At 41.8% G+C, this 25,420-nt stretch overlaps 1 protein-coding gene across 3 annotated transcripts in view; it reads right to left on the bottom strand.

Annotated features, from left to right (window-relative positions):
* Positions 1 to 2,461: 2,461 nt before the first annotated feature.
* The window catches only part of LOC111957689 (dedicator of cytokinesis protein 5), a 29,205-nt gene continuing 6,246 nt past the window's right edge, over positions 2,462 to 25,420 (bottom strand). The window contains exons 2-51 of one of the 3 annotated variants that reach the window (XM_023978625.2): positions 21,634 to 21,717; positions 21,300 to 21,340; positions 21,152 to 21,207; positions 20,971 to 21,067; positions 20,663 to 20,811; positions 20,415 to 20,550; positions 20,143 to 20,300; positions 19,803 to 19,884; positions 19,389 to 19,518; positions 18,507 to 18,579; positions 17,973 to 18,115; positions 17,611 to 17,736; positions 17,350 to 17,474; positions 17,018 to 17,116; positions 16,704 to 16,776; positions 16,461 to 16,564; positions 15,285 to 15,465; positions 14,964 to 15,061; positions 14,783 to 14,872; positions 14,511 to 14,611; positions 14,229 to 14,363; positions 14,021 to 14,126; positions 13,617 to 13,687; positions 13,399 to 13,505; positions 13,152 to 13,288; positions 12,927 to 13,022; positions 12,563 to 12,661; positions 12,038 to 12,208; positions 11,809 to 11,909; positions 11,578 to 11,636; positions 11,168 to 11,322; positions 10,964 to 11,049; positions 10,661 to 10,817; positions 10,374 to 10,414; positions 9,931 to 10,021; positions 9,665 to 9,784; positions 8,978 to 9,067; positions 8,030 to 8,134; positions 7,466 to 7,607; positions 7,124 to 7,205; positions 6,953 to 7,037; positions 5,549 to 5,635; positions 5,185 to 5,361; positions 4,907 to 4,990; positions 4,677 to 4,814; positions 4,282 to 4,445; positions 3,829 to 3,979; positions 3,562 to 3,712; positions 3,234 to 3,352; positions 2,462 to 3,136 (exon numbers count right to left, since the gene is read on the bottom strand). In XM_023978625.2, coding sequence (XP_023834393.1) covers positions 3,032 to 3,136; positions 3,234 to 3,352; positions 3,562 to 3,712; positions 3,829 to 3,979; positions 4,282 to 4,445; positions 4,677 to 4,814; positions 4,907 to 4,990; positions 5,185 to 5,361; positions 5,549 to 5,635; positions 6,953 to 7,037; positions 7,124 to 7,205; positions 7,466 to 7,607; positions 8,030 to 8,134; positions 8,978 to 9,067; positions 9,665 to 9,784; positions 9,931 to 10,021; positions 10,374 to 10,414; positions 10,661 to 10,817; positions 10,964 to 11,049; positions 11,168 to 11,322; positions 11,578 to 11,636; positions 11,809 to 11,909; positions 12,038 to 12,208; positions 12,563 to 12,661; positions 12,927 to 13,022; positions 13,152 to 13,288; positions 13,399 to 13,505; positions 13,617 to 13,687; positions 14,021 to 14,126; positions 14,229 to 14,363; positions 14,511 to 14,611; positions 14,783 to 14,872; positions 14,964 to 15,061; positions 15,285 to 15,465; positions 16,461 to 16,564; positions 16,704 to 16,776; positions 17,018 to 17,116; positions 17,350 to 17,474; positions 17,611 to 17,736; positions 17,973 to 18,115; positions 18,507 to 18,579; positions 19,389 to 19,518; positions 19,803 to 19,884; positions 20,143 to 20,300; positions 20,415 to 20,550; positions 20,663 to 20,811; positions 20,971 to 21,067; positions 21,152 to 21,207; positions 21,300 to 21,340; positions 21,634 to 21,717 — 5,558 coding nt within the window. In that variant the 3' untranslated portion in view covers positions 2,462 to 3,031. Of the gene's footprint in view, positions 3,137 to 3,233; positions 3,353 to 3,561; positions 3,716 to 3,828; positions 4,195 to 4,238; positions 4,446 to 4,676; positions 4,815 to 4,906; positions 4,991 to 5,184; positions 5,362 to 5,548; positions 5,636 to 6,952; positions 7,038 to 7,123; positions 7,206 to 7,465; positions 7,608 to 8,029; positions 8,135 to 8,977; positions 9,068 to 9,664; positions 9,785 to 9,930; positions 10,022 to 10,373; positions 10,415 to 10,660; positions 10,818 to 10,963; positions 11,050 to 11,167; positions 11,323 to 11,577; positions 11,637 to 11,808; positions 11,910 to 12,037; positions 12,209 to 12,562; positions 12,662 to 12,926; positions 13,023 to 13,151; positions 13,289 to 13,398; positions 13,506 to 13,616; positions 13,688 to 14,020; positions 14,127 to 14,228; positions 14,364 to 14,510; positions 14,612 to 14,782; positions 14,873 to 14,963; positions 15,062 to 15,284; positions 15,466 to 16,460; positions 16,565 to 16,703; positions 16,777 to 17,017; positions 17,117 to 17,349; positions 17,475 to 17,610; positions 17,737 to 17,972; positions 18,116 to 18,506; positions 18,580 to 19,388; positions 19,519 to 19,802; positions 19,885 to 20,142; positions 20,301 to 20,414; positions 20,551 to 20,662; positions 20,812 to 20,970; positions 21,068 to 21,151; positions 21,208 to 21,299; positions 21,341 to 21,633; positions 21,718 to 25,420 lie in introns of all 3 variants that reach the window. The other 2 variants (XM_023978624.2, XM_070437102.1) reach the window with 2 other exon arrangements.

Below are 25,420 nucleotides of genomic sequence, written 5' to 3' on the forward strand. Positions count from 1 at the left end.
CTCTGCTCACAAATCTAAAATATTAAGACATATGTGACGGCCATATGATCTTTCATAATTCGGCAACACTGACAATACCCCATTGCTACATTCCCTCTAGCACTATCTAGTGAAGTCTAATATGGAGATACACAGGGGTATTTCTGATCATTCAACTGCACTTAAAGGAAAACTCCACCCCAAAAAACGATTTTTTGGTATTTGTTTCATTAGTCCATTGTTGACATAGTCCCAAAATGATTTGCTTATCAGCAGTCAGGTTTTCAAGATATGTAACTTTCAAAATACAGAAATCATCCCCGTATGATGCAAACTCAAGTTAGTTTTTGGGTGGAATTTTCATTTAAGTCTACTTCTGTCTATTGGTCAATGGCCTGTGGTTAGGACTCGGAGGACTTTTATATCCTGGAGATCTGGTTAAATACTGACGACAAAAACCAGGTCTAGTGAAACTCGTCCATGGATGAGTGAATATCACAGGGTAGCCTGGAAGCATCACTTCTTTAGTCATGTGACTCAGGGACTGCAGGGAGAGTGATATCCTGTCCCCCAGTATCTGACAGGAAGGAAGAGGCCATTAGGAGGCCAGATTACCAAGACCAGTATCTACATATCACACAGGGCCTACTGCAATAAATTACACTTGTAGTAAAACTCCCTCCCCAGCCCAGACAACACTACTGTACAGAAACAGACTGCTTTCACATATAGGGAACAGTCTTGTGTTATACTACAGTCCACTTAAAGAAACAATGTTGTGATCTTGATACATTTAATACCGCTATGAAGAATGTTCTCTTTCTCAATACAGAACATAAAAATAAAGCATGAATATGACTGAAGCAGAATTACATGTAGAACCTCTGGTATCTCAATGAAATTACTGCCAGACATAAATTCTCACATTCCACATCACTATTTACCAGAATTAAAATTAGGCTTTGTGTGACAGAATGAAAAGAATCTCACTGTCATACCATCTCACCAGACATCAAGGTCCTTTATTATACTCTCAATTATCTCATAATTATTCATCAAAAAAGATATAATGAAGTCCCAACTAGTGCCTGATATGTCCTTGATAAGAGATAAGGGATGACACCGGCAATAGATATGAGTACAGGATAATGATTCTTAGAACTTCTGCTGAGGACAGAGGCTGGTTGTCTAGCCTTCTGTAACAATACCTTCTACAATTCAACAGAACAGTTAGTTAAATTCTTTATTTTTGTTTGGTCAGATTTACAAGTTTTATTGGTAAAAAAAATAATATATTACATCTCTTCATGCTACTATAAAGCTTTAAATCTCTTTACAAATATCTGTTCTGATCATTGTTAGAAAAACTAATTCAAAAAAGGTTAGTTCCCTTCTAAAATATCTTTGATCCCTGGAAATAGTCAAACTAAAATACTGACTCATTCTTGCACTACATACATGAAAACGGTCATTTCTGAAAGAGATTACATGCATAGATGAGCAATTCAGAGGACAAAGAGAGCATGGCATTGTTTTGAAAAGAACAACTGTATGAGACCGAATAATAAAAGAATGTATATATTGATATATAAATCAAGTTGAAATTTTCACTGTTGAAAGTAGACCGATGTAAATGACCATGTCTCTATCTGTCCAACTCAAGTTGCTTGATGAACGCATACCAATTAACTTGAAACCTTTAAAAATCACTGAAATAAGTTAAAGTAATACAACAATGAATCAATAAAAGCGTAATAAAATGAAACTATGAAATGCACCAGGAAAGAAAAAATACCTGCCAACTCTAAACAGATTATTGAGTTTGTGCCATACCGTGTTAAAATGACAACTTGCTAAATATATCAAGTTGATTTGTATAGAAAGCAAGAGTTCAAGACATACAGTATTTTGCTCTTATAAAACGTCAAAAATATACCATTTAAAAAAATCTAATTTACATTAATTCCTTCCAGTGCATGTCTCTAAAGATTCTGAAATCATTGAGGTACTATCTTAGTGTGCTTTCATCACACAAATATGTAATGCATATTTACTCAGTATTTATGAGTTAGCCAAGGTTATTCAATGTGACTATCGTCCACAAACGTATTTGGGGGAAAGTTCAATTTTGATTACAAATCTCAATTCCCCCAAAAAGGACTACTACGCATGTACCACCTATGATCTATGACTGGGTCGAGGGAAGCAAAAGGTAATCCAGGGTCGCAACCATAGATTTAGACTATATAATCAACAACAATATAATCAAAGTCTGTTGAAAATCAGTTCTGAGTCACAGACCACAAATTCCCTGCTCTTGATCAGCAATAGTGATTCTAATATAAAAAGGTTTTCACCTAGCTATATCACATAATAAAACATGAAAATGCAGTCATCGCCTGTGCTTTTCTTGACGAATGCCCAAAACAGGCACTGGAAATTATGAATAGTCCAGTGTGATTCCAACACATAATGACAAAAGACAAAATTGAAGCTTTGGTCATTTCTTATCCTTGCAGTGATATTCCCAAAATATATACTACACTATATACAACAACATCTCAAAGACCCTTGGGAAATATGCTAAGGTCATTGTTATTATTGCTTTTTCAGAAATATATACACTTCCCAAATCATGAATTAAATCCACCTTTATCTAATTCCCCATTCCCAGGAAACTAGACTATAAATGGACTCTCCTCAAAATATGAAAAGGCGTGTGACCCAATGCACCACGGCTTACAAAGACATCTGTCACACTCCATTTTACAACATACCATTCAATTACTTTAGTATGGAAACAATTATGCTTCTGTTTCATAGAGATTCACAGGGCACACACATAACACGTACCAGTTTGTTGGAATAACTCGTAGTAAGTATCAGAAATATCAATTGTTGACATGTAATTCTGAAGTACATAACAGGTAAAAGTACTGGTCCTGAAATAGTACTGTAATAAAGTGCTACAGTACCACAAGATGAACCAAACCCTTATCCCAGGCAGCAGGTCTCTGAACCAGATGAGAGGGGCTGTCCGGGTGGAGGATCCTCACTGAGGATTATTCTCGTAGGAGCCGGGGAACATAGACTTCCTGGTTTTAGGAGGAGGTGGAGGGGGCTTGCTGTCAATTTTCTGAGGCAGAGGAGGGTGGAACTATGGAGAGACCGGGGAAAAAATTATAATGTTAAAAATATTCTGTTTCACAATGTGCATTTGACTAAAAATATAGATGTTTTCAGTGAAGATGTACCTCAAGGGAGTTTTGGGAGATGTCAAACATCTCATGGGGATGTTTCTTTGGTGGCATGGGTGGGGGTGTTCCGGGAGTGTCAGTGGTGGCATCATTATCACCGGGGAGAGATGAATAAACTGCAGAGAGAGAGAGTGACAAAACACACACATTTTAGGCTGCATGACAGCTAAAACTATTTGTGTGTGAACTACATGTACAAGAGGTAAGATATCCTAAACAGGGTTTCTATATTTCTGTGTGCAGGGTGAAGCTGTAAGCATCTCTTTAAGGATGTGTAGGATAGGCTGCTTTGTAGGTATGCCTTGTGTGTAACTAAGCTACATACTGGAGCTGTGAGGAGTCTGAGGAGAGGCTGGCAGGGGGCTGAGAGGGTTGTCAAAGCTGAGCTGAGAGGAAACACCCTGGAACAGAGATAGGGTCAGGCGACGGTCCCCAAACTGCAGACTTTTGGGTCTCTGCGGCTTCTCTGGAAGGGTCTGCTAAGGAGTAGAGTACAAAGATACAGCCCTCCTTGAAATCACAGTCAAGTAATTACTGCGAATGTATTAGCCATTTGTGCCTTAGTGCATGAGCCAAAAACAGTTGTAGTTACCTCATCTATGTCTGGCTGTCTCTCCACCAAAACCTGTGACTTGCTCACACTCCATTCTTTTCGGTTCTTTCGACCGATCCGGTTGTCATCCTCAGAGCGGGACAACATCGAGGCCCGGCGATCGTTGGGAGTGTCACGGGACAACAGTGAACTGATGATGGATATCAGGACAGAGAGAGAGACAAGAGGGAGGTGTACAGTTAGAGGGTTATACTGGCATGTGCAAGACTTCAGAATGTCACACTGTGAGATGTGGAAAAGCACAGACAAATATTCCTTACAAACATAGCAACACAAATAGACTACACCAGAGTAGCCCAAGAGGGAGACAAACACAGGAAGGGAGGAGGGAGGGAGGGAGGGGGACTGACTCCTTGGAAGAGGAGGGAGGATGAAGGGAGTGGAGGGACTGACTCCGGGGAGGGGGAGAGAGGATGGAGGAGGGGGACTGACTCCTGGGAGGAGGGCCGGGAGGGTCCATTAGAGGAGGTGGAGCCGCTGGAGAGGCCTGAGGAGGTGGTGGAGACAGTGGACATGCGGCGCAGTGTGGAGGACAGGATGTAGGGCATCACTACGGAGCCCACACGACTCTTCTTCCTTTCAATGAGAGAGCAGGGCTGGGACACACAAATGAGATTAAACATCATCAAGAAACTTGGCAGGGGCTAAGCGGAATGACAGGCAAAACACTAACAACAATAGAGTGCCTTAAGCAAGATTTATGGTCCTGCAGCAATATAATGTACACTCTGCTTTGAATGAGGGAAGTTTGATAGGGAGGCAGAGGAGCCAATAGCTAAATTTGGCACACTCTTACATTAAATAAGAGTTTGCCATTGGAAACTGACCAGGGTTATGACGCCGTAATGCTTCTCCACTCTCTCCCGCAGGTCTGAGAAACAGGTGAGCAGGCGGTTGTGTAAGGGCTTCAGCTGCTCAGTGGATTTCTCTCCGTGGATTCGGATCCCATCAGCTAAGAGAGGGATCTGAGGGGAGAGGAGGAGGGAGCCTCTGTTCTTATAGCAGGTACTGTATGTCTAAGTACAGGTTCAATAACAAGGAGAGAATTACAATTTACCTGGAGGGCAATAAGATGTTTGAGGACCTCAATGCTCTCAAGGTCATCTGGGTGTTCATGCATGTAGGTGTCAGTGAAGAATGCCTGTAGAGACAGAAAGGGGGTGGAAACAAGTTTAGCATTTTGAGACATGAAGATGTTGTCATATATGCACATTAAATACTAACTAAAATAACAGTGACCTCGAAAATAAGAATATCAGGTTACAAATCTTCAATGAAATGTGAGACAAAATTGTATAGGATTCAAGGTCCTAGGTAGTAATAGTCAAGTCAAACCTTCTCGTAGTTGGAGTAGCCACCCATGACGGCAGGGTCAACAATGCCATTGAGCATCATGGAAAGTGGGTGGACGGACGTGGAGCTGTCACAGGCCTGCTGCTGCACCAGGTTACTGAGCTTCTCATTGGCCATCTCCATGGTCTCCACAGCATTCTGCAAAGGGCTGATCTCCTCCTGACCAGTAGGAAAATCAGGAGAGGTGAGGAGACATCAAAGTGTAAAAGACCAAATTGGGTGAGTAGGAACTATTTGCTATGGGTGGTAGGGAGTACTCAACAGTGTTTAGATTAAACATACAGCACATTAACACCAGTAAGTTTGTATTACTGTGATTGTCATCATCATTACTGAGAGAACTTACAACAGAGATGGACTTCACTTCGAACCATTTGAGAATCCCTGGGAAGTGATAGGTTGTGATGTAAGTTGTCCTCTCGATCCACATGGTCTGTAACATGAGGCGGAAAATATGACTGAATGGCCAACAACACAAATGTTTTGAGCAGCAACCTCTTGTATTCAACTGCTAATCAAAAAGGAACACCTATGTCAGAATGCTGTTGATTGACTACAGATCAGCGTTCAACACCACAGTGCCCACAAAGGTCATCACTTTGCTAAGGACCCTGGGACTAAACACCTCCCTCTGCAACTGGATCCTGAACTTCATGACGGGCCGCCCCCAGGTGGTAAGGGTAGGCAACAACACATCTGCCACGCTGATCCTCAACACTGTGGCCCCTCAGGGGTGCGTGCTAAGTCCATTCCTGTATTCCCTGTTCAGCCACGACTGCGTGGCCAAGCACGACTCCAACACCATTAAGTTTGCTAATGACACAACAGTGGTAGGCCTGATCACTGGAAACGTAAGACAGCCTATAGGGAGAAGTTCAGAGACCTGGCAGTGTCGTGCCAGGACAACAACCTCTCCCTCAACGTGAGCAAGACAAAGGAGATGATTGTGGACTACAGGAGAAGGAGGGCCGAACACACCCCCATTCACATCGACGGGGCTGTAGTGGAGCAGGTTGAGAGCTTCAAGGTCCTTGGTGTCCACATCACCAAAATCTATCACAGTCCAAACACACCAAGACATCGTGAAGAGGGCACAACAACACCTTTCTGCCTCAGGTGACTGAAATGATTTGGCATGGGTCCCCAGATCTTCAAAAAGTTCAACAGCTGCACCATCGAGAGGCAGTGCGTACGGCTCAGTACATCACTGGGTCCAAGCTTCCTGCCATCCAGGACCTATATACTAGGCGTTGTCAGAGGAAGGCCCAAAAAATTGTAACCTGCCACCCAAATCATAGACTATCCTCTCTGCTACCGCACTGCTACCCCCAGGCCATAAGACTGCTGAACAATTAATCAAATGGCCACCCGGACTATATACATTGACCTCCCCCTCTTTGTTTTTACACTGCTGCTACTCACTGTTTATTATCTATACACAGTCACTTCATCCCTACCTGCACGCATATTGACTCGGTACCAGTACCCCTTTTATATAGCCTCATTACTGTTATTTTATTGTGTTACTTTTTATTTTATTATTTTAGTTAATTTAGTAAATATTTTCTTAACTCTATTTCTTAAATTACATTGTTGGTTAAGGGCTCGAAAGTAAGCATTTCATGTGACAAAGAAAAATGCATTTGATTGGCTACATTCCTGAGTTTAGAGTGTGTGCGTTAAATGGAGGAAATTGTCTTTGTTAGGGCTCTGCAGCATGGTGAGTGTGAGCTGTGTGCCAGGTACTCACTGCAAATTCATTGTCGGGGTCCTTTGCACCTTTCCTGAAGGGTCTGGAATACTGAAACTGGTCCACTTCATTGGTTCTGTAGTAGCTGGGAGAGGAAGAGGGACAAACAAATGAGTTGCATGAGTAAGAACTAAGAAAATGCATTCAACCACAAGCTGTTGTGTTCCATACTTCAGGATCTGCTCAGGAACACCCTTGTCTTTGAACTGGGCGGGCACAGTAAGGACTGGCTTGACTGTAAAACACTGGATATCTGTGAAGGGCAGGTAAGGATAGGACTGTGTATTATTAAAAAACAAAAACCTTTTTAGTGCTGTAGGGGGAAACGGAGACGGTGGCCAGTGGATTACTGGCTCAAAATTGTCCTTGAGAAAGGTATAATAAGACCTACCTATAAATGGGAAATACATCAAATGAATAATGTCCTGACTAGAAGCATTAACACCAATTAACATTTAAATAGCATTCATAGCTGGGAGCGTGAGGGCATGCTGCAACAGGCCTAAAGGATACGCTGTCCTTGGGAGTTACAGATGTTGTCCCCAGGGGGCGCTGTGCTGGTCATCCTGGCTGCATTGGGGAACTGCGACAGCAGCTTCAGACTGAAGTCCTCCAGCCACTCATACTCCTTACCACGGTAGATGAATACTTTGTTCTGTATGAGCAAATCCATTCAAAGATATGGTGAGATAGGATTTAATTAGAACGTTGTTATTGAATGACATGCTACAGAAGATGTCAAAGATGGACTGTGGTAGACAGGAATGTGCCCTTCCCCCATTGAAATATATGTGCGTCAGCCAAATGAAGGCTATTCTAACCGGAACCTGACAAGATCATGGAAGGTATTTAACCCATAGAATCCCCCACTGCTTTATGGAACTGATAACTAGTATCGCCTGCATGTTACATCATCACCGTGAAACATTTTTAATATTGACTTATCATTTAATTTTATGGAGAGTTCCATAAGTAAAATGAATAAAAGGCACATAAATATAAATATCTCAGGCGAATGAGACAGAACTTGAAATGTGCTATGGAGGCTGGATTTCTGAAAAGACGTAATAATCTTACCCTGAGGAAAGTGGGGAATCCAAGGCCATAGTATCCCACAGCAAAGTATTCTGGCTGAGGCCGCATGGCATGCATTATATTCTCATAGAACTGGGCTTGCTGTTTCTGTGTACAACAGTAGGGAGAGTATAGAGGCTGTAGTAACAATGAGCTAAATTAACAGCGCCACAATCAGGAACAAAGATAACATACAACAGGAAACACCTAAAATACTGTAGAAGCTAACCAGTTCCCTGTGTACTTAACTTAGTTAAGTGTCAAAATTGGAGGATCCATAATGAACATAGATTCATAGCAGTGTAGCAAAACAACGTTTTTGTACAACTCCACTGCAGATAAGGACTGTTGAATACCACGATGACACAGTATTTACAAAAACATGACTAATAGAGTATCACTTCATAATTAACTGAGTGTTACTTCCTAATGGCAGATGCCAGTATGTCAACCGGCAATGCATGGGTGGGACTATTGGATAAAAAGGTTTGACACAAGTGTGGCAGCAACTCTGATATCTTCCCCATTTCCTCAAATTGTTTCTGCAGTAATGTTTTTTTTTTTTCTTCAACTATCCCTGTCATTTGGATTGAGCTAGCTGAAATGACTTTCTGCCTTAGAAAGTGGTCGTCCTAGCCATTGACAATGTATCTTGAACAATTTATTGTCATAATTAACTCCAAGTCTTTGTGAGCACTGAAAAGTATGTTAGTACAGCAGTTGAACTGGTCCTATTGAAAAGGCCTCGCACTAAATTCGCAGTGGGCTATCCCTTTCTGGCATTGTATGTGGAACTTTCACATGCATTCTTTTTTTACATGTAGAAACTAAGAGGATAATCATTTTGGGTTTTACTGTTTGTATGTTTTAGGGACAATTTCTATTTAGTAGTGACAATATTTTGATTAAATCTCAGACTAAAACACGATAGCAAATGATAAGTCCTCTTACCAGCAGCTGGCTAAGCTCCATGAAGTCGAACATCTGGTTCTCGTGCATCTTTGCCAGCTGTTTACCCATCTCAATGGCTTTCTCCCACATCTGAACAGATAAATGCAGCAGTTGGTAAAAAGACACGAGATGTGAACATGGTTTAGACATCACCATCTGTCCGTCACTAACACCTCTATTCAATCAAACCCTAACAGCAGGTTTCATCGTTGATGTACTGTGGTGAACAGGAGAAATGTTTACCCTAACCCAGAAATCTGGTAACCATGTTTGATTGAATATGGCCCCAAGTTTCTTTTGTAACAAATGAAACAGACAAATATTTCTGACAGTAGCTCATATGGCATGTTCAGGGGTAAGTAGCATATGGTCTCTGACTACATATGCTGTCAAATATACTGCCACCCTTGCACAATTCCCAATTTCTTCTCAAATAAGTTGAAATTGGAAAAAACTTTTGTTGTTCATACATGTATTTGTTTGATACACAACAGCACAGAACCAAAACATTTCATAAAAAGTCCCAACATTATCTACTTTACAAGGTAAAAATAGCCATTCAACAATTTTTGAAAAAAGAAAACAGAACATTCTGCTCCATTGCAAAGTGCAAGGGTGCCAATATATTTGACCACATATGTACCTCATGCTTCCTAATAGGGTCACTGGGTGAGGGTGGGAACTCACTTTGCCCTTGTCCAGGTTACAGATGATCTCCTGGAAGAGTCTCTCTTTGAGCTCCTGCTGTGTCCAGACATGTTTGCCATGACCGGGGATCAGATGTGGGGCACAGGGCTTGTCAGACCACTGAGAAGGGCAATATACACAATACACAAAGTGCATTTAGTTTTCTAGTAATGTATGTTATAGTTTGTTAACTGGAATTTTAGGGAGATAAGCCAAAGACGGTTGTTTTCATTGAAAGTCGAATTGAATGTTAATCTGAGCGAGACCTCGAGGAGTTCGGCGTGAAGTAACAGGGTGTATGCTGCCTCCGTGTAGTTCTCACAGACAAGGTGTAAATCCCTTAGCTTGTACAGATACCTGAGGACGAGGTCAGTATTTTAGAGTGATATCTAACAGATAATAGGTAGAATCTACCGCACACCCAAAGCTGATTTGTGAAGGTGCTGGAGGTAAAATGCAAAACTGGAGAAACAAAGAAAAAATAAAGTCCCTGCACACTTCCAGTCAGATGTACATTTATTTGAATTATAGCTGAGCTTTCGGTCAGTCGACCTTGCTCTGAAGAAGGTCGGCTGACCGAAAGCTCAGCTATAATTAAAATAAATTTGCATCTGACTGGAAGTGTCCAGAGACATTTTCCTGTTTCTCCAGAGTGATAGCTAACAAAATGGGATCCAAAGAAGAGTATACATTAAATCATCGGACTCACCGAATGTAAATGTCTTCCCGCTTCTTCTCCTTGTAGAAGTTCTGTCACAACCAAAATAAAAACAGCGGCAAAACTCAGCTTTTGTACAATTGTTTGATAATATTTTTGGGGTTAAAATCAATTGGTTCAATGTAGAAACATAACATCTTGATATAATATTATTCTGAGGTGGCGAGTGTGGCTCAATCTTTCTGATTAGAGTTTGAGTTCCACATAAACCAGTCCAAGGTGTTAGTTAGCACCTGGTAGGCTCTCCTGTCTCTTAGTGATGTACTGTAAAGGCATACCAGGACGTTGACGGTGCAGCTCATGCGGAGCTCAGGGCTCTCGTCATGTGTGATGGTGCGGTAGGCCAGTAGCTTCTCCAGCAGACTGCTGAGCAGCAGAGCCAGCTCCTCCCCTGACTGAGACAGGTATCTGTGCCTCCGACAGTGCTCCAGTAGTCTACACAATACCAACAATCCAAAATGTCAATGAATGAGGGAGTTATATAGTCCATATTTAGGTCTTGACTATGAAATCATGAGGTATGCCTAATAAGAAGGAATTAGCCTCTGAATGATTGGCAGGTTTATTGTCAGGGTGCTTACGTTTTCTCCAGCAGGATTTTGTACTGTTCATCCCCACGGCCTCCCTCTACCTCCTGATCCAACTTGGTGATCAGTTCATTCTCAAACTACAGGTACAGAAAGACAAAACAAAGCTGCTCAGCCAAATACAGCTGGGTACCTCTGTTTGTGTACAGTGATACTGTAAAGCCAGACAGGAAGCACTACCGTGGGCAGCTATCTCACCATGTTAAAGGTGCGGCTGGGAGTGAAGTTGTGCTCACACTGCATCATGTCAAAGAAGATGGGGATGGTGGCTTTCCTCAGCTCTGGCTCAGGCACCAGGGTAGCCTTTAGGATGGGCCCCACCATGGCCGGGATGAACTTCATCTTGTGGGGGCCTGAGGGATGCATAAAGTCAGAAGCAAAATGTTACACAAGCTCATTTGAAAGAGCAATAAGTGGTACTCCATTTTCATGCAAACAACAGGACAGTAAACTCATAAAGTGGTAAACAAAAAGCAGGCCACCACCATGAAACTAGGCAATAAAACATTGTCCTCAAAGCCTTTTGCCAATGAACAGGCCATTATACAGATGTCTTTATTTGTTGAATTTCTGTCTTACAGAGATAACAACCCCCAGACAGTACTTACCAAGATTATACCACATATCTCGGATCTTAAAGCCAATGCTCTTCCTCATGTCTCCATACCTGTAACCACAACATCGAATTATACTATATACTGTAGAGCATATGCACACGAACTTACAGCATCATTTCTTATACATAAAATTCAGTTCTCTGTGGAAATTTTTATTTTATATTATTAGTTTAAGGGAATTTGTATTTAAACTAATTGAACCAAAGAAAAAAACGAACATACTTGTTCAGTATTTTATTCCGTTTTTCTTGAGAGAAGGATTCCAGTTGCAATGACTTGTGGGTAAGGAATGCAACAGTCAAGTGGAAGTAGTTGTTCCAGAGCTGAAAATAAAATATGATCGTTTTTACACAGACATTGGGACAATGATTGAGCTAAAGAAGTTTACATTTGCAGAGAGACACGGATGTCTTTTGTCCACCCCATCAGAAGGTGGCGACTGGAGACCCACCTGCAGCTCAAAGTGGGTCTGGTCCATGAAGTACATGTTGAGGACCTCAGAGTACTGGTTGATGGCCCGCAGAAACACACCAATCTGCAGGAGGTTCATGGTCATCCAGTCGGAGGGGAAAACGTTCCCCATCAGGTCCTTAAACATGATGAATGTCTCCATCAGGAAGTCCTGTAGTGCCAGGGAGAGAACAGTTACCTTGCCTGTAGTGGAAGTACCTAGATGTATGCTTCTCATGTCTGCACAAACATGTGGGGTTCTGTTTCTGACCAAGCCGATCGATTAGTAACATGCTGAACTATGCACAGCAGTCCCCTTGCATTTCTCATATTAGACCCACACAGTTCAGTAAAGAAGCAAGGACAGGGAGATCCTCACAATGTTCCAAGTCAGTCCCATGAAATGTCTATAATCAATAATCACTTCAGGAGCAGTTACAAGCACCAGTGGTTGAATGCCAGCTATCGACTGGATGATTCAGGAAGAGTCATGCCCAGGGCAGGGGAGGTGTGCCGGCCCACTTACAATGATGTCTTGTCTGGTCTTGAAGGTGCTGATGTAGTGTGCGTAGTGCATGTCATCCATCTGCTTCAAGATGGCGGTCATACAGGCTAGGTAATGACCCTGCCATTGAGATAACAGAGCATCAGTCACCTTAGTTGTAAAACTACTTTAGGTTCACACATATAACATGTTTTATGCTTAGAAGCTAATTATAAGCTATAATTCATTGTTGAATGCTTATAAGTGCCGATTTAGTTATGTATAGGATGCATAGAAGCAGCTTTTCAGCACTGTGCCTTGTACATGGAAACTTAAAATAAATAATTTCCAAATGATTTCCAAATGAACAATTGAAAACTGTCAGAGTACTGAGTATGAGTCTTACAATGAGAGTGGAGGTTCTGCTCATGCTGATGACAGTGCGATTGACCCTGCGAAGCAGCCGCTCCATTATCAGCTGGACATGGCCCCGGGTTGGACCCTGGGACACAAACAGATCAGATCAAAAATGACTGTATCAAAACCAATCCAGTTAAGAGTTATGGATGTCACGGATTTCAGTGTGTCTAATGGCAGAGATAGAGGTGTGCTATAGCCAGTAGCCACTCACCACATTCTTGCGGTCCAGGTTGTCTAGCACAGTACTGAGCAGCTGAACACAGGCCTCGTGGTCTGGTTTATTGGAGTGGTCATCCAGCTGCCCACTCAGCTGGTCTGTCACCAGCGGCAAGAGGACATCTCGACACTCTGTGGGGTCAAAGAGGAATAGAGCCTATTCAAATGTGTCATCCTGTGGTTCTGTTTTTAAATAGAGATCATTCTAAAGTTATGTTTGAGCCAGAGAGGCACTACAGTACCTGACTGTTTGAAAAGGTCACTCTCCACCATCTTACACATGCAACCAAGTTTCTGGCGCACCAGCTGAGAGTCAGGGATGCTCTCAATGAACTTGGTCAAAAGAACACTAGTGAGAGAAACAGGATGAAATTCAGAAAAGAGACAAGGACATTTTATATACAGGAAAAAGTATCATTTCTGCAGATTCGACAGTTGAAAAGTCATTACAAGGAGTTACCTGAGCTCCACAGGATCAAAGACATTCTTGATGTCATTAATGATGGTGGGAAGGTATTTCAGTATCGCCCCCTGAAAAAGATGATGGTCTTTAAAAAAAGAACATGAGGGAAATATCACCGGATAAGGCTTCTGTGTTTTACAGCTCTAGTCAGCTCGAAAGTGTTTTAATTAACGTTATTCTGCAGTTTATCAAGTAAAACTTTACTTCAACTATCTTTCACGAAGCCAGCATAAGGCTTCCATAAACATAGAAAGGGTAAGCTGGTTTGAACAGCTGACAATTATCAGAATAACACAGTAAATGTTGCATTACCAGGCTATGCCATGTTAACAGTGTGCATTAAAGAAGATGAAGTACCATGTAAGTGCCAATCCCAGTGTCTCTCCCCTAAACCAACTCACCTTTATCTTCACTCCCTCATCCAGCGGTCTGTCCATGAGTGTGTTGAAGGACAGGAAGAGTGTCCGTATGGAGTTGAAGAAAGCATCCTCGCTGGTCCCATAGAATCTGAGTAAACAAAATAAGGACATTGCTCATTTCACAAACAAACTAATATTGTCTCACAAATGTATTAGTATGTATGAGGAAGGAAGGTCACGGCTAAGATACCTGAGGTAGAGGACCCGGGACTGCACAATGAACCTGAACAGGTACTTAAGGGCTTTGAGGGCTGAGTACAGTTTCTCGGTTAGGACAGGCTCATCTGCATGGCCCACATAGTAATTCAGAACCTTGGTCAGCTTCCTGAAAAATGAATGGAACAGGGAACTCAGGCATACCAGTAATTACATATAAATGAATTCTGAATGGGTGGTGAGGTGTCAAAACAGGAGGAAGGAAAAATTAACAGCATAGAGATGAAAATGTGAGAAAGGAGAGAGCTAGACTCACATGTAAGCCAGAGTGGCACTGAAGTGCTTGTTGATATATGTCTCCAGTACTGGGTTAAAGTGCTGGAACTTGATGTCTCCAATCAGTGTGATTATGAACACCTAGAAAAAATGCAGAGCACAGTCAGGAACCAGTGTAATATAGAATCCTGCTGGAAAATAGTGTAACGTTAATAATTTCTAATATACAATTGTCTTTTGGTATATTAATGACAGATGCCATTAATCCTGATAACTTAACGCAAGTAAGTAACCCACCAGTACAGAACTCACCAGAGCATTAAACAGCAGCGTGTCATAAGTCTCCTCCTCTGAAGTCTCCATCATGATACTGAAGAGGGCATCAAGTGTGTCCTGTAGAAACTAAGACCACAAAAAGACAAATGCATTAGGCTAGGGTGTCCTTGTATGTAAAGCCAGTTAAGAATGCTAACTCTGGAGCAGTCATACTCACCTTGACAATTTCCCCTCCCTCAACCTCCATCAGGCGCTGCAGGTTCTGGTCCAGCTCTTCAGGGTTGGACCTCCAGTTCAACAGGCCCAGGAGATCCACTGGAAAACAGCAGAGGAACAGCAGCAGATCACTTTAACTGACCCTTGGATTTCATAAACTTGAATGAGTATGTCAACACCACTCTGATTTGTATTACGAGCCGAAGTGCAGAAAGAGTTAGGTTCTATTTGTTAGAGACGGTTTGATACTTCATATATTGTTTCATATCCATTTCCACCATGGTGCTTATAGATTAGAGATGATTGTGTCCTACTACAGTACCATTCTGGGTGAGTTTAGTGGAGCAGGTGAGAGTGCCAATCTGGAAGCTGTCCTTGGTGAGTGGGATGACTCCTGAATGGTTAAAGTTTTTCCCTGTCTGCCTCTCCTTCTCCTCCACTTCAGCCCAGGAGCCTGGCAGAGTCAGGTATGTTTTTGCATCCTCAGACTTCTTTGCGTCAACCTAAGAGAAAAAATATATATAATACTAGAACATATTCATTGATATGTAATTTGATATTCATTGACCAGGGAGCTTTTTATTTTATATAAAATATAAAAAATAATTACTTCACTATTTAATTGATAATGAAAAATACAGGGAAAGAAAGATCTCCAACTGTAGTCAAATGTATCAGAACCTTCTGGTTCCACCAAGATGTCTACATCATACAAGGTCTGTGACAGTTAGGGTTGCAAAGCTACTGGTAATTTACCAATGTTACTGAAATCTTTAATAATTTTGGTAATTAACAGAAAATCTATGGCAATCTATCATAACTTTGGTAATTTATATCTGAAAAACTTTAAAATGTATATATATTCATGTATAGTATTTATTTGTGTCCATATTGTCCACAAATTTCTAGTAGATAGGGAAAGGGGATACCTAGTCAGTTGCACAACTGAATGCCTTCAACTGAAATGTGTCTTCTGCATTTAACCCAACCCCTCAGAATCAGAGAGGTGCGGGGGGCTGCCTTAATCGATATCCACATCATGGGCGCCCGGGCAGCACTTGTTGTTAGGGTTAACTGCCTTCCTCAAGGGCAGAATTTTTCCACCTTGCCAGCTTGAGGATTCGAACCATCGACCTTTCGGTTACTGGCCCAACGCTCTTAATATATCATGCTGAAACCCTCATATTAAAAACACCAATGGTATTCACTAAGTTGATGGTTTAAATTTAGGCTAATGTTTTACAGCTTTGCCGTTATATATTTTTATATCATCTTATTTAATATGTGATAAGGGCACAAGAGGGCCAGTGACAATTACAGACACTTGTGATAATTTTAAGTACCCAAAAGGGCCACTAGATGTCTTGTGATAGATTACATAAAATCCTTGAAAGATACCAAAATTCTGGTAGCTTGCTTGTAAACTTCAAAAGATTCCAGTAATATACCCTCCCTTAACAACCCTAGTGACAGTAACAGACTGGTGTGCTGGTCCCACCTTGTAGACGATGAGGTCATGTCTGCCGTCTCTCAGCGTGGTTCCGTCTCCTTTCATCAGGCGGACGAACGCCATGCCAAACGGCTTCTCTGATTTGTCTCTAGCTAAAGGTAACACAGCCGTGTCAGTGGGGACCCAATCAACGAACTCTGAAGAACACATTTATACTCATGCTGACCAGCTCCCAGAGGGTTAGGGCAGGCTGCCCGGCTGTCGAGTGTTTTAGAAATGTGAGGCACTCACAGTCCTGAGATGATCTGTGTCGAAACATCACCCTGAGATGACAGCGGCCCACATCTTCAATAGGAATAGTCACCTTGTAGGGGGAGAAGAAAAGGATGAGGAGAGGAGTGTATCATGACAAGATTATAGACAGAGAAAGTCATATCTGGTGTCTGTCTAGCATTTTGTAAGCGTGAAACAATCCTTGCCAATATCTCCTCTAAAGGTTTTATTGTTATAGAGCCAAATTTACTTGGAAAAGTAACTGCTGAACTTGAGCCACCATGAGGAGAGTCCTGACAGAAACACCTGGGATGCTGGTAAGTGAACTGTACCTTGACTGTTTCATTCCAGCTCGGCTGCTTGACCTGGTAGTAAATTACAGACTTGTATTCTGTGATCCCATCATATCCAGCTCCAGGAAATATTGCTTTCTATTCAAGGGGATGGAATGAGCTTCAGTCAAACATAGGATACTTTTTTTTCAGATAAGAAAATGTTATACATCCCATGTAAACATTAATTGGGGTAATTTTATATTAAACCTTGAACTACAATGTTGTCTTACAGTCAACCAACCTACATGACCGACATGCAATACTTGAGGTCAAAATTGTTAAAGAAAGAAAGGTGGAAGCACATATAAATGTTAGGACGGCACCCTTACCTCCATGAGATTGCCATCGTTATCTAGAACACTCAACATCACCTCAACATTTTTGGGTGACGTTTTTTTACCACGGTCAAACTCCCCCTGCAGCAAGGTGACATAGATATCGTTCCTCACATACCCTAGAGGAGAATTAGTTGGTTAATACTAAACAAGGATCTATTGCCGGTTACTGCTGTAAAGGCACCTACAAAGTATGCAACCCATTGTTCCAGACACAATTCAGCTACAAAAGATGAAAATGTAAACTTATGGCACCTGGGAGGATGATCTCAGGGAAGCCCATCTTTCTGACGATGGCGGTGGTGCGATCAACAAAGTGAGGGTAGTCCTTCCTGACCTGGGACAGGTCACCAGGAAGCAGCTTCAGGGTCACAAACAGTCCTTAGAACCCAACAGGGCCCGTCAATGAAGAGAAAGTTAGTAAGACAGAGGCAGTAACAGAATGTTCAGAATCGATACACACAACCTGTAACGGTCCTATTTAGAACCGAGACCCACATTTCAAAAGCCCCTTCCGAGTTATATTTCTTTGTATTTCATATTCTGGTCTACTCTGCTATATTCTGGGCAAACGGGTGAGTTGTTGCCACATCATGTCAGTGAGGGTCTCTCTTTACCCTGGCCCTTGTGGTTGACCTCCCGGGTGTTAATGACTTTGTTGAAGACGGCGGTGAGAGGCTCGTTCTCTCCAATGACCCGGGATGGGAGTAGAGGAGAAATGATGAGCTGCCTCTGACGGATGTAGGTCTCCATAGCTATCCTGGGAGAAATGGGAAGGAATAAGAGAGGGGGAGAAATATATTGTAAAAGTGGGACTGACAAGTGGATTGATCACCAAACATAGAGCTACGAAAAGCATATTAAGATATTGGAGGAGAAAATCCACAAAATATAAAAGTGCATGTGACCAAGAAGGAATAATAAACAGTCTCCAGTTGCATTTTTGTTAACACTGCACAACAAACCTAGACTTGATCTACAGTATGGTATAGCAATAGAAAGCAGAATGCTGTATCCTAACAGAGTTCAAGCCATTTGTCATTTGACTATAATGGTATAAGAACAGGTTGATTTCAAATGGACTGGGGAGTGGGGACCACTAACACAGGGTGAAAATGAGCAGAGGCTGTTGGAGATTTTAAAACACTCACTGCTGAAAGGGGATGAAATGCTGCTTCTCCTCATCGTCTGCTTTTCCATGGGCGATATCTGTGATGTCCATCACTGTGAACAGAGACGATGATGTTGTGAATGCTGTGGTGATAGGGGGCCATGGCTAATATAATAAGCTGATATCAATTCAATTATCTAGTTATTGCCACTGCTGCTGCTAGCATGGCCTCACTTTAATATCTTTGGTATTTGATTTCCCAGCTCGAGCTATTTTACAGCAGAGGTCTTTCACTCTGATTAAGTAAACTACAGAGTAGAGCCACAATGTTGTTTGTGTTTGAAAACTAGTTATAGGGCCCTCACACACCTGTTGCAATGTACCAGAGAAACAATGAGAACAAGAGACTAGGTAGGATTCCAGCAGGCCGGTCTGTGTGACATTGAGCTTTGTGTTGCAATAGATGGTTCAGTCGGCATTCCTCTTTCTCTCAAAATGTGTCATTACTTAGGAAATAGCTGAGGGAAATGAGAGCTCTCTATTGCTCCCAATTATTCAGGGTTCAGTCCATTTGTTGTGACACTCGAGGTAACCATTTCTCATCCAACACAGAAATGTAATCCTTCACTCAAAACAAAGAGGGCTGTTAAAAAACTTTTCCCTGACTTCTTTGGCTAGGCATACAACCTGGAAGTGTTTTAGGGGTCAGGAAGGTAAGCAGGTGCAGGTGTGCTTAGGGTGTGTCTGGATTTTATCAAGGACAGGGATTCCTACTGTAACTTTTTATTTAGGCTCTCAATTTATCCATTCACTCAAACTCGGAGTATGGGAAGTGTTCTGATCTCAGATTAATTGAATTCCATTGAATTGAATGTGTGAATGTGAGCAAACAAATATAGTGAAGCATAAAAATATATCTCACCAGCCACACCAAATGGTCTCCTTAACCCTCCAGTGTGTTTCTTGCCCTCCTTGAGCTCCATGCTGCCCACTCTGATAATCTGACAGACGAGGAAGAGACGTGGCCTAATCAGGTCACTGCTGCTCAGATCCTGACCAGATTGGAGGAGAGAATTTCATTGCAAAGATAAGAACTACATAATGCAAGTACAGTGAAAGTTGCTTGGCAGAAAATATTCAATATCTTATGCAAATCTGCTTACATAAAGCTTAATGTGAGCAGTTCAGAGCCTGTCTGAGGAAATAAATGGCATGGCATAGCATGCCCCATCCAAGGACTGTCACTGCCCATCTGTCAGGCCACATGGCTACTAGTTTATTACATTTACAACAGAGAAAAAAGACAAAAAGTGGAAGGGAGGGTTTCATCTGTTACCGTGAAAAGGGCAGGCAGGTTGTTGAGTTTCTCAATCTCTTTGGGCATGCCCATGCTGTCCCAGCGCACAAGGAAGTTCTCACTGCAGACATAAACAAATCAGGAATCCCAACTCACATACCTCACTATAGCCACTCTGTAACAACCCTTTTTCGGTGTTTGACAAGATACACAAATATATCAAAAGGGTGATATAACGTTATGCAATATCTGCATATATGCAACATGGAATACACATGATTACGGGATAAAAGCTTCTTTATGGTGTCAGAAAATGGTATTGGCAGTGATGTTATCTGGTTTACTATAATGCAATGAATTGAATACATTGATATCTGACCTGATGAACTCAGACTGGTCAGGGTCATAGAGTGACATAAGCAGCTCTGCATCCTCCCCAATGTTACACACAAAGTTCTTGAGGTTCACGAAGAGACTGTAGGTGTGCACCGTGCTGAACAGGGACTGGCGCCTCATCTCCAGGTTCTGCAGCCGGGTCTACAGAGGGGCACAGAGACACTGTATGAGCACACACACAATACACCGGCAGGGCAACCAGTATTAGTCAGTCAGAGAGACAAATGAGAGAGAAAAACAACAGCTGGCCCATGCCTTCTCCTCCTGTATTCTGTCATCTATACTGCGGGATGCAGTCTCAAAGGCCCGGAACAGACTGACTGTGCTGGTGCAGTCCGGGTCCAAAGTGTTCCCCGCGTCATCTCGCACCACCAAGTCCAAACCCAGAATCCTGTACAGAAAGAATCACATATAGTTTTAGACAGATATACAAGGGCATATTCTTAGCACAATGACTTTACAAGCACGTTTATGTCACAGTGGAATTAGAGTACAATTCATACCGGTTTCCATAATCAATCTTAGCTGTGACTTTCTTCCTGAGCTCCACAAGGTCATCCTTGGGTAATGTTCCCGACACTATCTGAGATCGATACTCGATGAGGCTGTAGGCCATCTGCTGTACGCCCCTGAAGAGAGTGGTCTTGTTGTTCTGTCAAACAAACAGTCATATTCATCATCACAGCCACCCAGACTTACATAATCACACTTTTCCAAACAGAGTGAGTGTCAGAGTTGGATAACAGTATATGGGTAAAGTGAATAAAATGCAAGTAGGGAGATTGATAAGAAACTAATATTTACCACGTACCACATACAGCTTGTACCATATTTGTGCCCATTCCCTCAGAGTGGCACCGAGCTCCAGTACCAGTGGTAGGTCTCCTGGGATAACTATTTCCTGTTGGCTGAAGGGGGAAGGAAAGAAATAACCAGATATCCCAAATACAATGCATTTCTAATAACATGACATAAAGTGAGTGACACCTTACCCTGTCCCTTCAACTTTCGCCTCCTTCAGGTGGATGTATGAGGCTGGGAAAATGCCCTGTGAGATGAAACGTAAACGTAAACCTCTTCTTCAAACTATTTTCTCATTTCAATGAAACACTATGAACGGATGTACGGTTGTTGCCATACCTTCCGTGATTTATCCCGTAATGTGTACCCTCTGTACCAGCCTGGGGAGATTAGAGATTGATAGATGGATATAGAGACATGACAGAGATATAGGGATAGATACAATAGATAAGATAAGATTGATGAGAAGAGGGCAAACTAGATCCAGATGCTGATATTGACTGTTCTATCTTTCAAGAGCATTTCATTAAACATCGCTGATTATTTTCCATGCATGTCTGGTATTGAGCACAGCCTTGGTTCAATGTTTTACAAAGTTCCAGAGTGTTGCAAACGGTTCCTTAACGTGTAACAGCTTGTTGTATGTGAGTGAGGCTAGACTGTTCATGCTCACCTTCAAATGTCTCAAGTATATGTACAGTGTCTCCCACCTGGAGAGACAGCTCCTGCTCGCCTCTGGAGTCATAATTATAAATTGCTGAGAGAATTGACAGGCGGGGGAGAAAAGAGAGACAGTCTTACTATGTGAACCAACATACAAACACAAAATGACAATCCCCAGCAAGCTCAAGATAAAGGAAGTGGAGACAGAATAATTGTATGAAGAGCCTAGAAAAGCTTATAGACTTTGGCCTTTCTGATAGTCATATCTGATAAAAGGTATATGGTAGTCGGGTATTTCTTGCGCTGTGAAAAAGCATGCTTGAGTTAGAGTAAACTTTTTTTATGCATTGAACAAATGTACAGGTGCATTCTCATGGTGCACGTGGAATTCGGTGTTTGCTGTATACTGGAAACGCAGTTAATAGAAGGGCCCTCAATTGCTTTGAACTTCATTTTACTCTAAATGATATCCTAATACATGTACACTACCGGTCAAAAGTTTTATAACACCTACTCATTCAAGGGTTTTTCTTTATTTTTACTATTTTCTACATTGTAGAATAATAGTGAAGACATCAAAACTATGAAATAACACATATGGAATCATGTAGAAACCAAAAAAGTGTTAAACAAATCAAAATATATTTGAGATTCTTCAAATATCCACCCTTTGCCTTGATGACAGATTTGTACACTCTTGTCATTCTCTCAACCAGCTTCACCTGGAATGGTTTTCCAACAGTCTTGAAGGAGTTCCCACATATGCTGAGCACTTGTTGGCTGCTTTTCATTCACTCTGCGGTCCGACTCATCCCAAACCATCTCAATTGGTTGAGATCGGGGGATTTTGGAGGCCAGGTCATCTGATGCAGCACTCCATCACTCTCCTTCTTGGTCAAATAGCCCTTACACAGCCTGGAGGTGTGTTGGGTCATTGTCCTGTTGAAAAACAAATGATAGTCCCACTAAGTGTAAACCAGATGGGATATCGTATCGCTGCAGAATGCTGTGGTAGCCATGCTGGTTAAGAGTGCCTTGAATTCTAATGAAATCACAGACAGTGTCACCAGCAAAGCACCCCCACACCATAACACCTCCTCCTCCATGCTTCACAGTGGGAAATAAACATGCGGAGATCATCCATTCACCCACACTGCGTCTCACAAAGACATGGCGGTTGGAACCCAAAATCTTCAATTTGGACTCCAAATGACACATTTCCACTGGTCTAATGTCCATTGCTCGTGTTTCTTGACCCAAGCAAGTATCTTCTTATTATTGGAGTCCTTTAGCAGTGGTTTCTTTGCAGCAATTCGACCATGAAGGCCTGATTCACACAGTCTCCTCTGAACAGTTGATGTTGAGATGTGTCTGTTACTTGAACTCTGTGAAGCATTTATTTGGGCTGCAATTTCTGAGGCTGGTAACTCCAATGAACTTATCCTCAGCAGCAGAGGTAACTCTGGGTCTTCCTTTCCTGTGGCGGTCCTCATGAGGGCCAGTATCATCATAGAGCTTGATGGGTTTTCCGACTGCACTTGAAGAAACTTTCAAAGTCCTTGAAATTTTCCAAATTTACTGACCTTCATGTCTTAAAGTAATGATGGACTGTCATTTCTCTTTGCTTATTTGAGCTGTTCTTGCCATAATACGGTATTTTACCGTATAGGGCTATATTCTGTATCCCCCACCACCTTGTCACAACACAACTGATTGGCTCAAACACATTAAGAAGGAAAGAAATTCCACAAATGTACTTTTAAGAAGGCACACCTGTTAATTGAAATGCATTCCAGGTGACTATCTCATGAAGATGGTTGAGAGAATGCCAAGAGTGTGCAAAGCTGCCATCAAGGCAAAGGGTGGCTACTTTGAAGAATCTCAAATATATTTTGATTTGTTTAACACTTTTTTGGTTTCTACATGATTCCATATGTATTATTTCATAGTGTTGATGTCTTCACTATTAATCTACAATGTAGAAATTAGTAAAAAATAAAGAAAAAACCTTGAATGTGTAGGTTTTCTAAAACTTTTGACTGGTATGTATTCATGAATAGGATTTTAGGACTCAACCTGGACAACCTGGACGTTTTAAATAAAGAGATGATTAACATTATTCCTGTTCTTTTTCATTCCTTGAGGCTATGTGTTGGGTGGAGTAAGTGGAATTTTCCCCCTGCAGGTTTATTACAACATCCACACTGAGTGAGGTGGCGTGAGAGGAGGAGCTTGACATCATGTATTATTTATTTCTAAATCACAAAGGAAACTGTCGGTTAAAGGTCACTTTATACAGGGCATACTGCAGCCAACTGGGTCAGCAGAATGCCCTGCCCTCTATTATCCTCCGTTTGTTAACTTAAGTGTCTTCCTGGAGACGTTCCGTCTCTTCCTCCTCTTCTCCGAAGGACACGAGTGGGAGACCAATCACAAAGCACAGTATGCTCTCTCGCTCTCCCGCTGACTCTCTCTCCTCGCACACACACTTCCTTGTCATGACTTGCAGACACACTTTCAAAGCCTAGTACTCAGCATTATCTTCCCTCTATAACAGGAACAATGTGAGGAGCTCTGTCCTGACTTGCATGGTGATAATCCCTGTTGCCGGAGGCTAGGTCTCACTGCACGCTTCAACTGGCTCAGCTCATCACACCTCTGAATACCTCACAACTGAACATCAGTATCATTTTCTTTCCATAAGCATCCTTCCCTTCCCATAAGTATCCTTTTCATTTAATTGTTTGCAGTTCCCCTTCAAGTCAAATCAAATTGTATTGGTCACATACATGTGTTTAGCAGATGTTATTGCTGGTGTAGCAAAATGCTTGTGCCTCTAGCTCCAACAGTGCAGTAATATCTAACAAGTAATATCTAACAATTGCACAACAATACACAAAAATCTAAAATAAAGGAATTAAGAATATATAAAATATTTGGATGAGCAATGTCAGAGTCGGCATAGACTAAGATACAGTAGAATAGAAAATAATCTAAATGAATAGGCGAGTTTTGTAAACAGCCTAGCTAACCAGTTCTGCTTGGGCGAGTAAAATAGTCAGAGTGAGGTTTCTCTCATTTGTGTCTGGAAGTAGCTAGCCAACTACAGCCAGTTAGCTTTTTAAAATGTATTTATTTTTGGCTGTTTGATAAATAGGACTGTAATGGTCCCAAAAGTAAGAGGACTTCCGTGGTATTGACATATTTGCAGAAATCCATTCAGGTGCATGTTGTAGCTTTTAGGAATGTGTTCTAATTATCTAAATTCGTGCTGTTGTAACTGCATGTAAACACACAGTCCAGTTCAAAGTGAATGATGGCAGGCCTGTGTGGTAAATGGCTTGTTTGCATAAAGGCCTACTGTAGCTCTGGGTCTGAGTAGACTCCGGTCCTGAATGAGACGGATGGTTTTATTTACGCTTTCCCTCTATAGAATTTTCACTAATGCTTTAGTATACATAATTCCCAAACGTTCTAAGAATTTATGAAAAAGTGAAAATTACCATATAAGTGCTCGCTTGTCAGAAAATGTTTTTAAAAGTGTCATTCTTCCTGGGGGTGTATATAAACAGACTTGAATAACATTTCATGTTGCTAAAATGCTGTCAGTTCCACTTTAAAACTCCCTCTGCCAACTCAGAAACAATAGTTTTTTGTTTTTTTTAAATTCCAAAGAAATGACATCTCCCTCTGGTCATGCAGAGAGTGACAATTGCCCGTTTCACCAACTTGACATCGTTCTGACTGTGTCCAGAGCCATGCCTGGCAACAGCAGAGATCTGCCCGTGGTTAAAAAT

The sequence above is a fragment of the Salvelinus sp. IW2-2015 genome, linkage group LG33, assembly GCF_002910315.2.
Source record: "Salvelinus sp. IW2-2015 linkage group LG33, ASM291031v2, whole genome shotgun sequence".
Lineage (NCBI taxonomy): Eukaryota > Metazoa > Chordata > Actinopteri > Salmoniformes > Salmonidae > Salvelinus > Salvelinus sp. IW2-2015.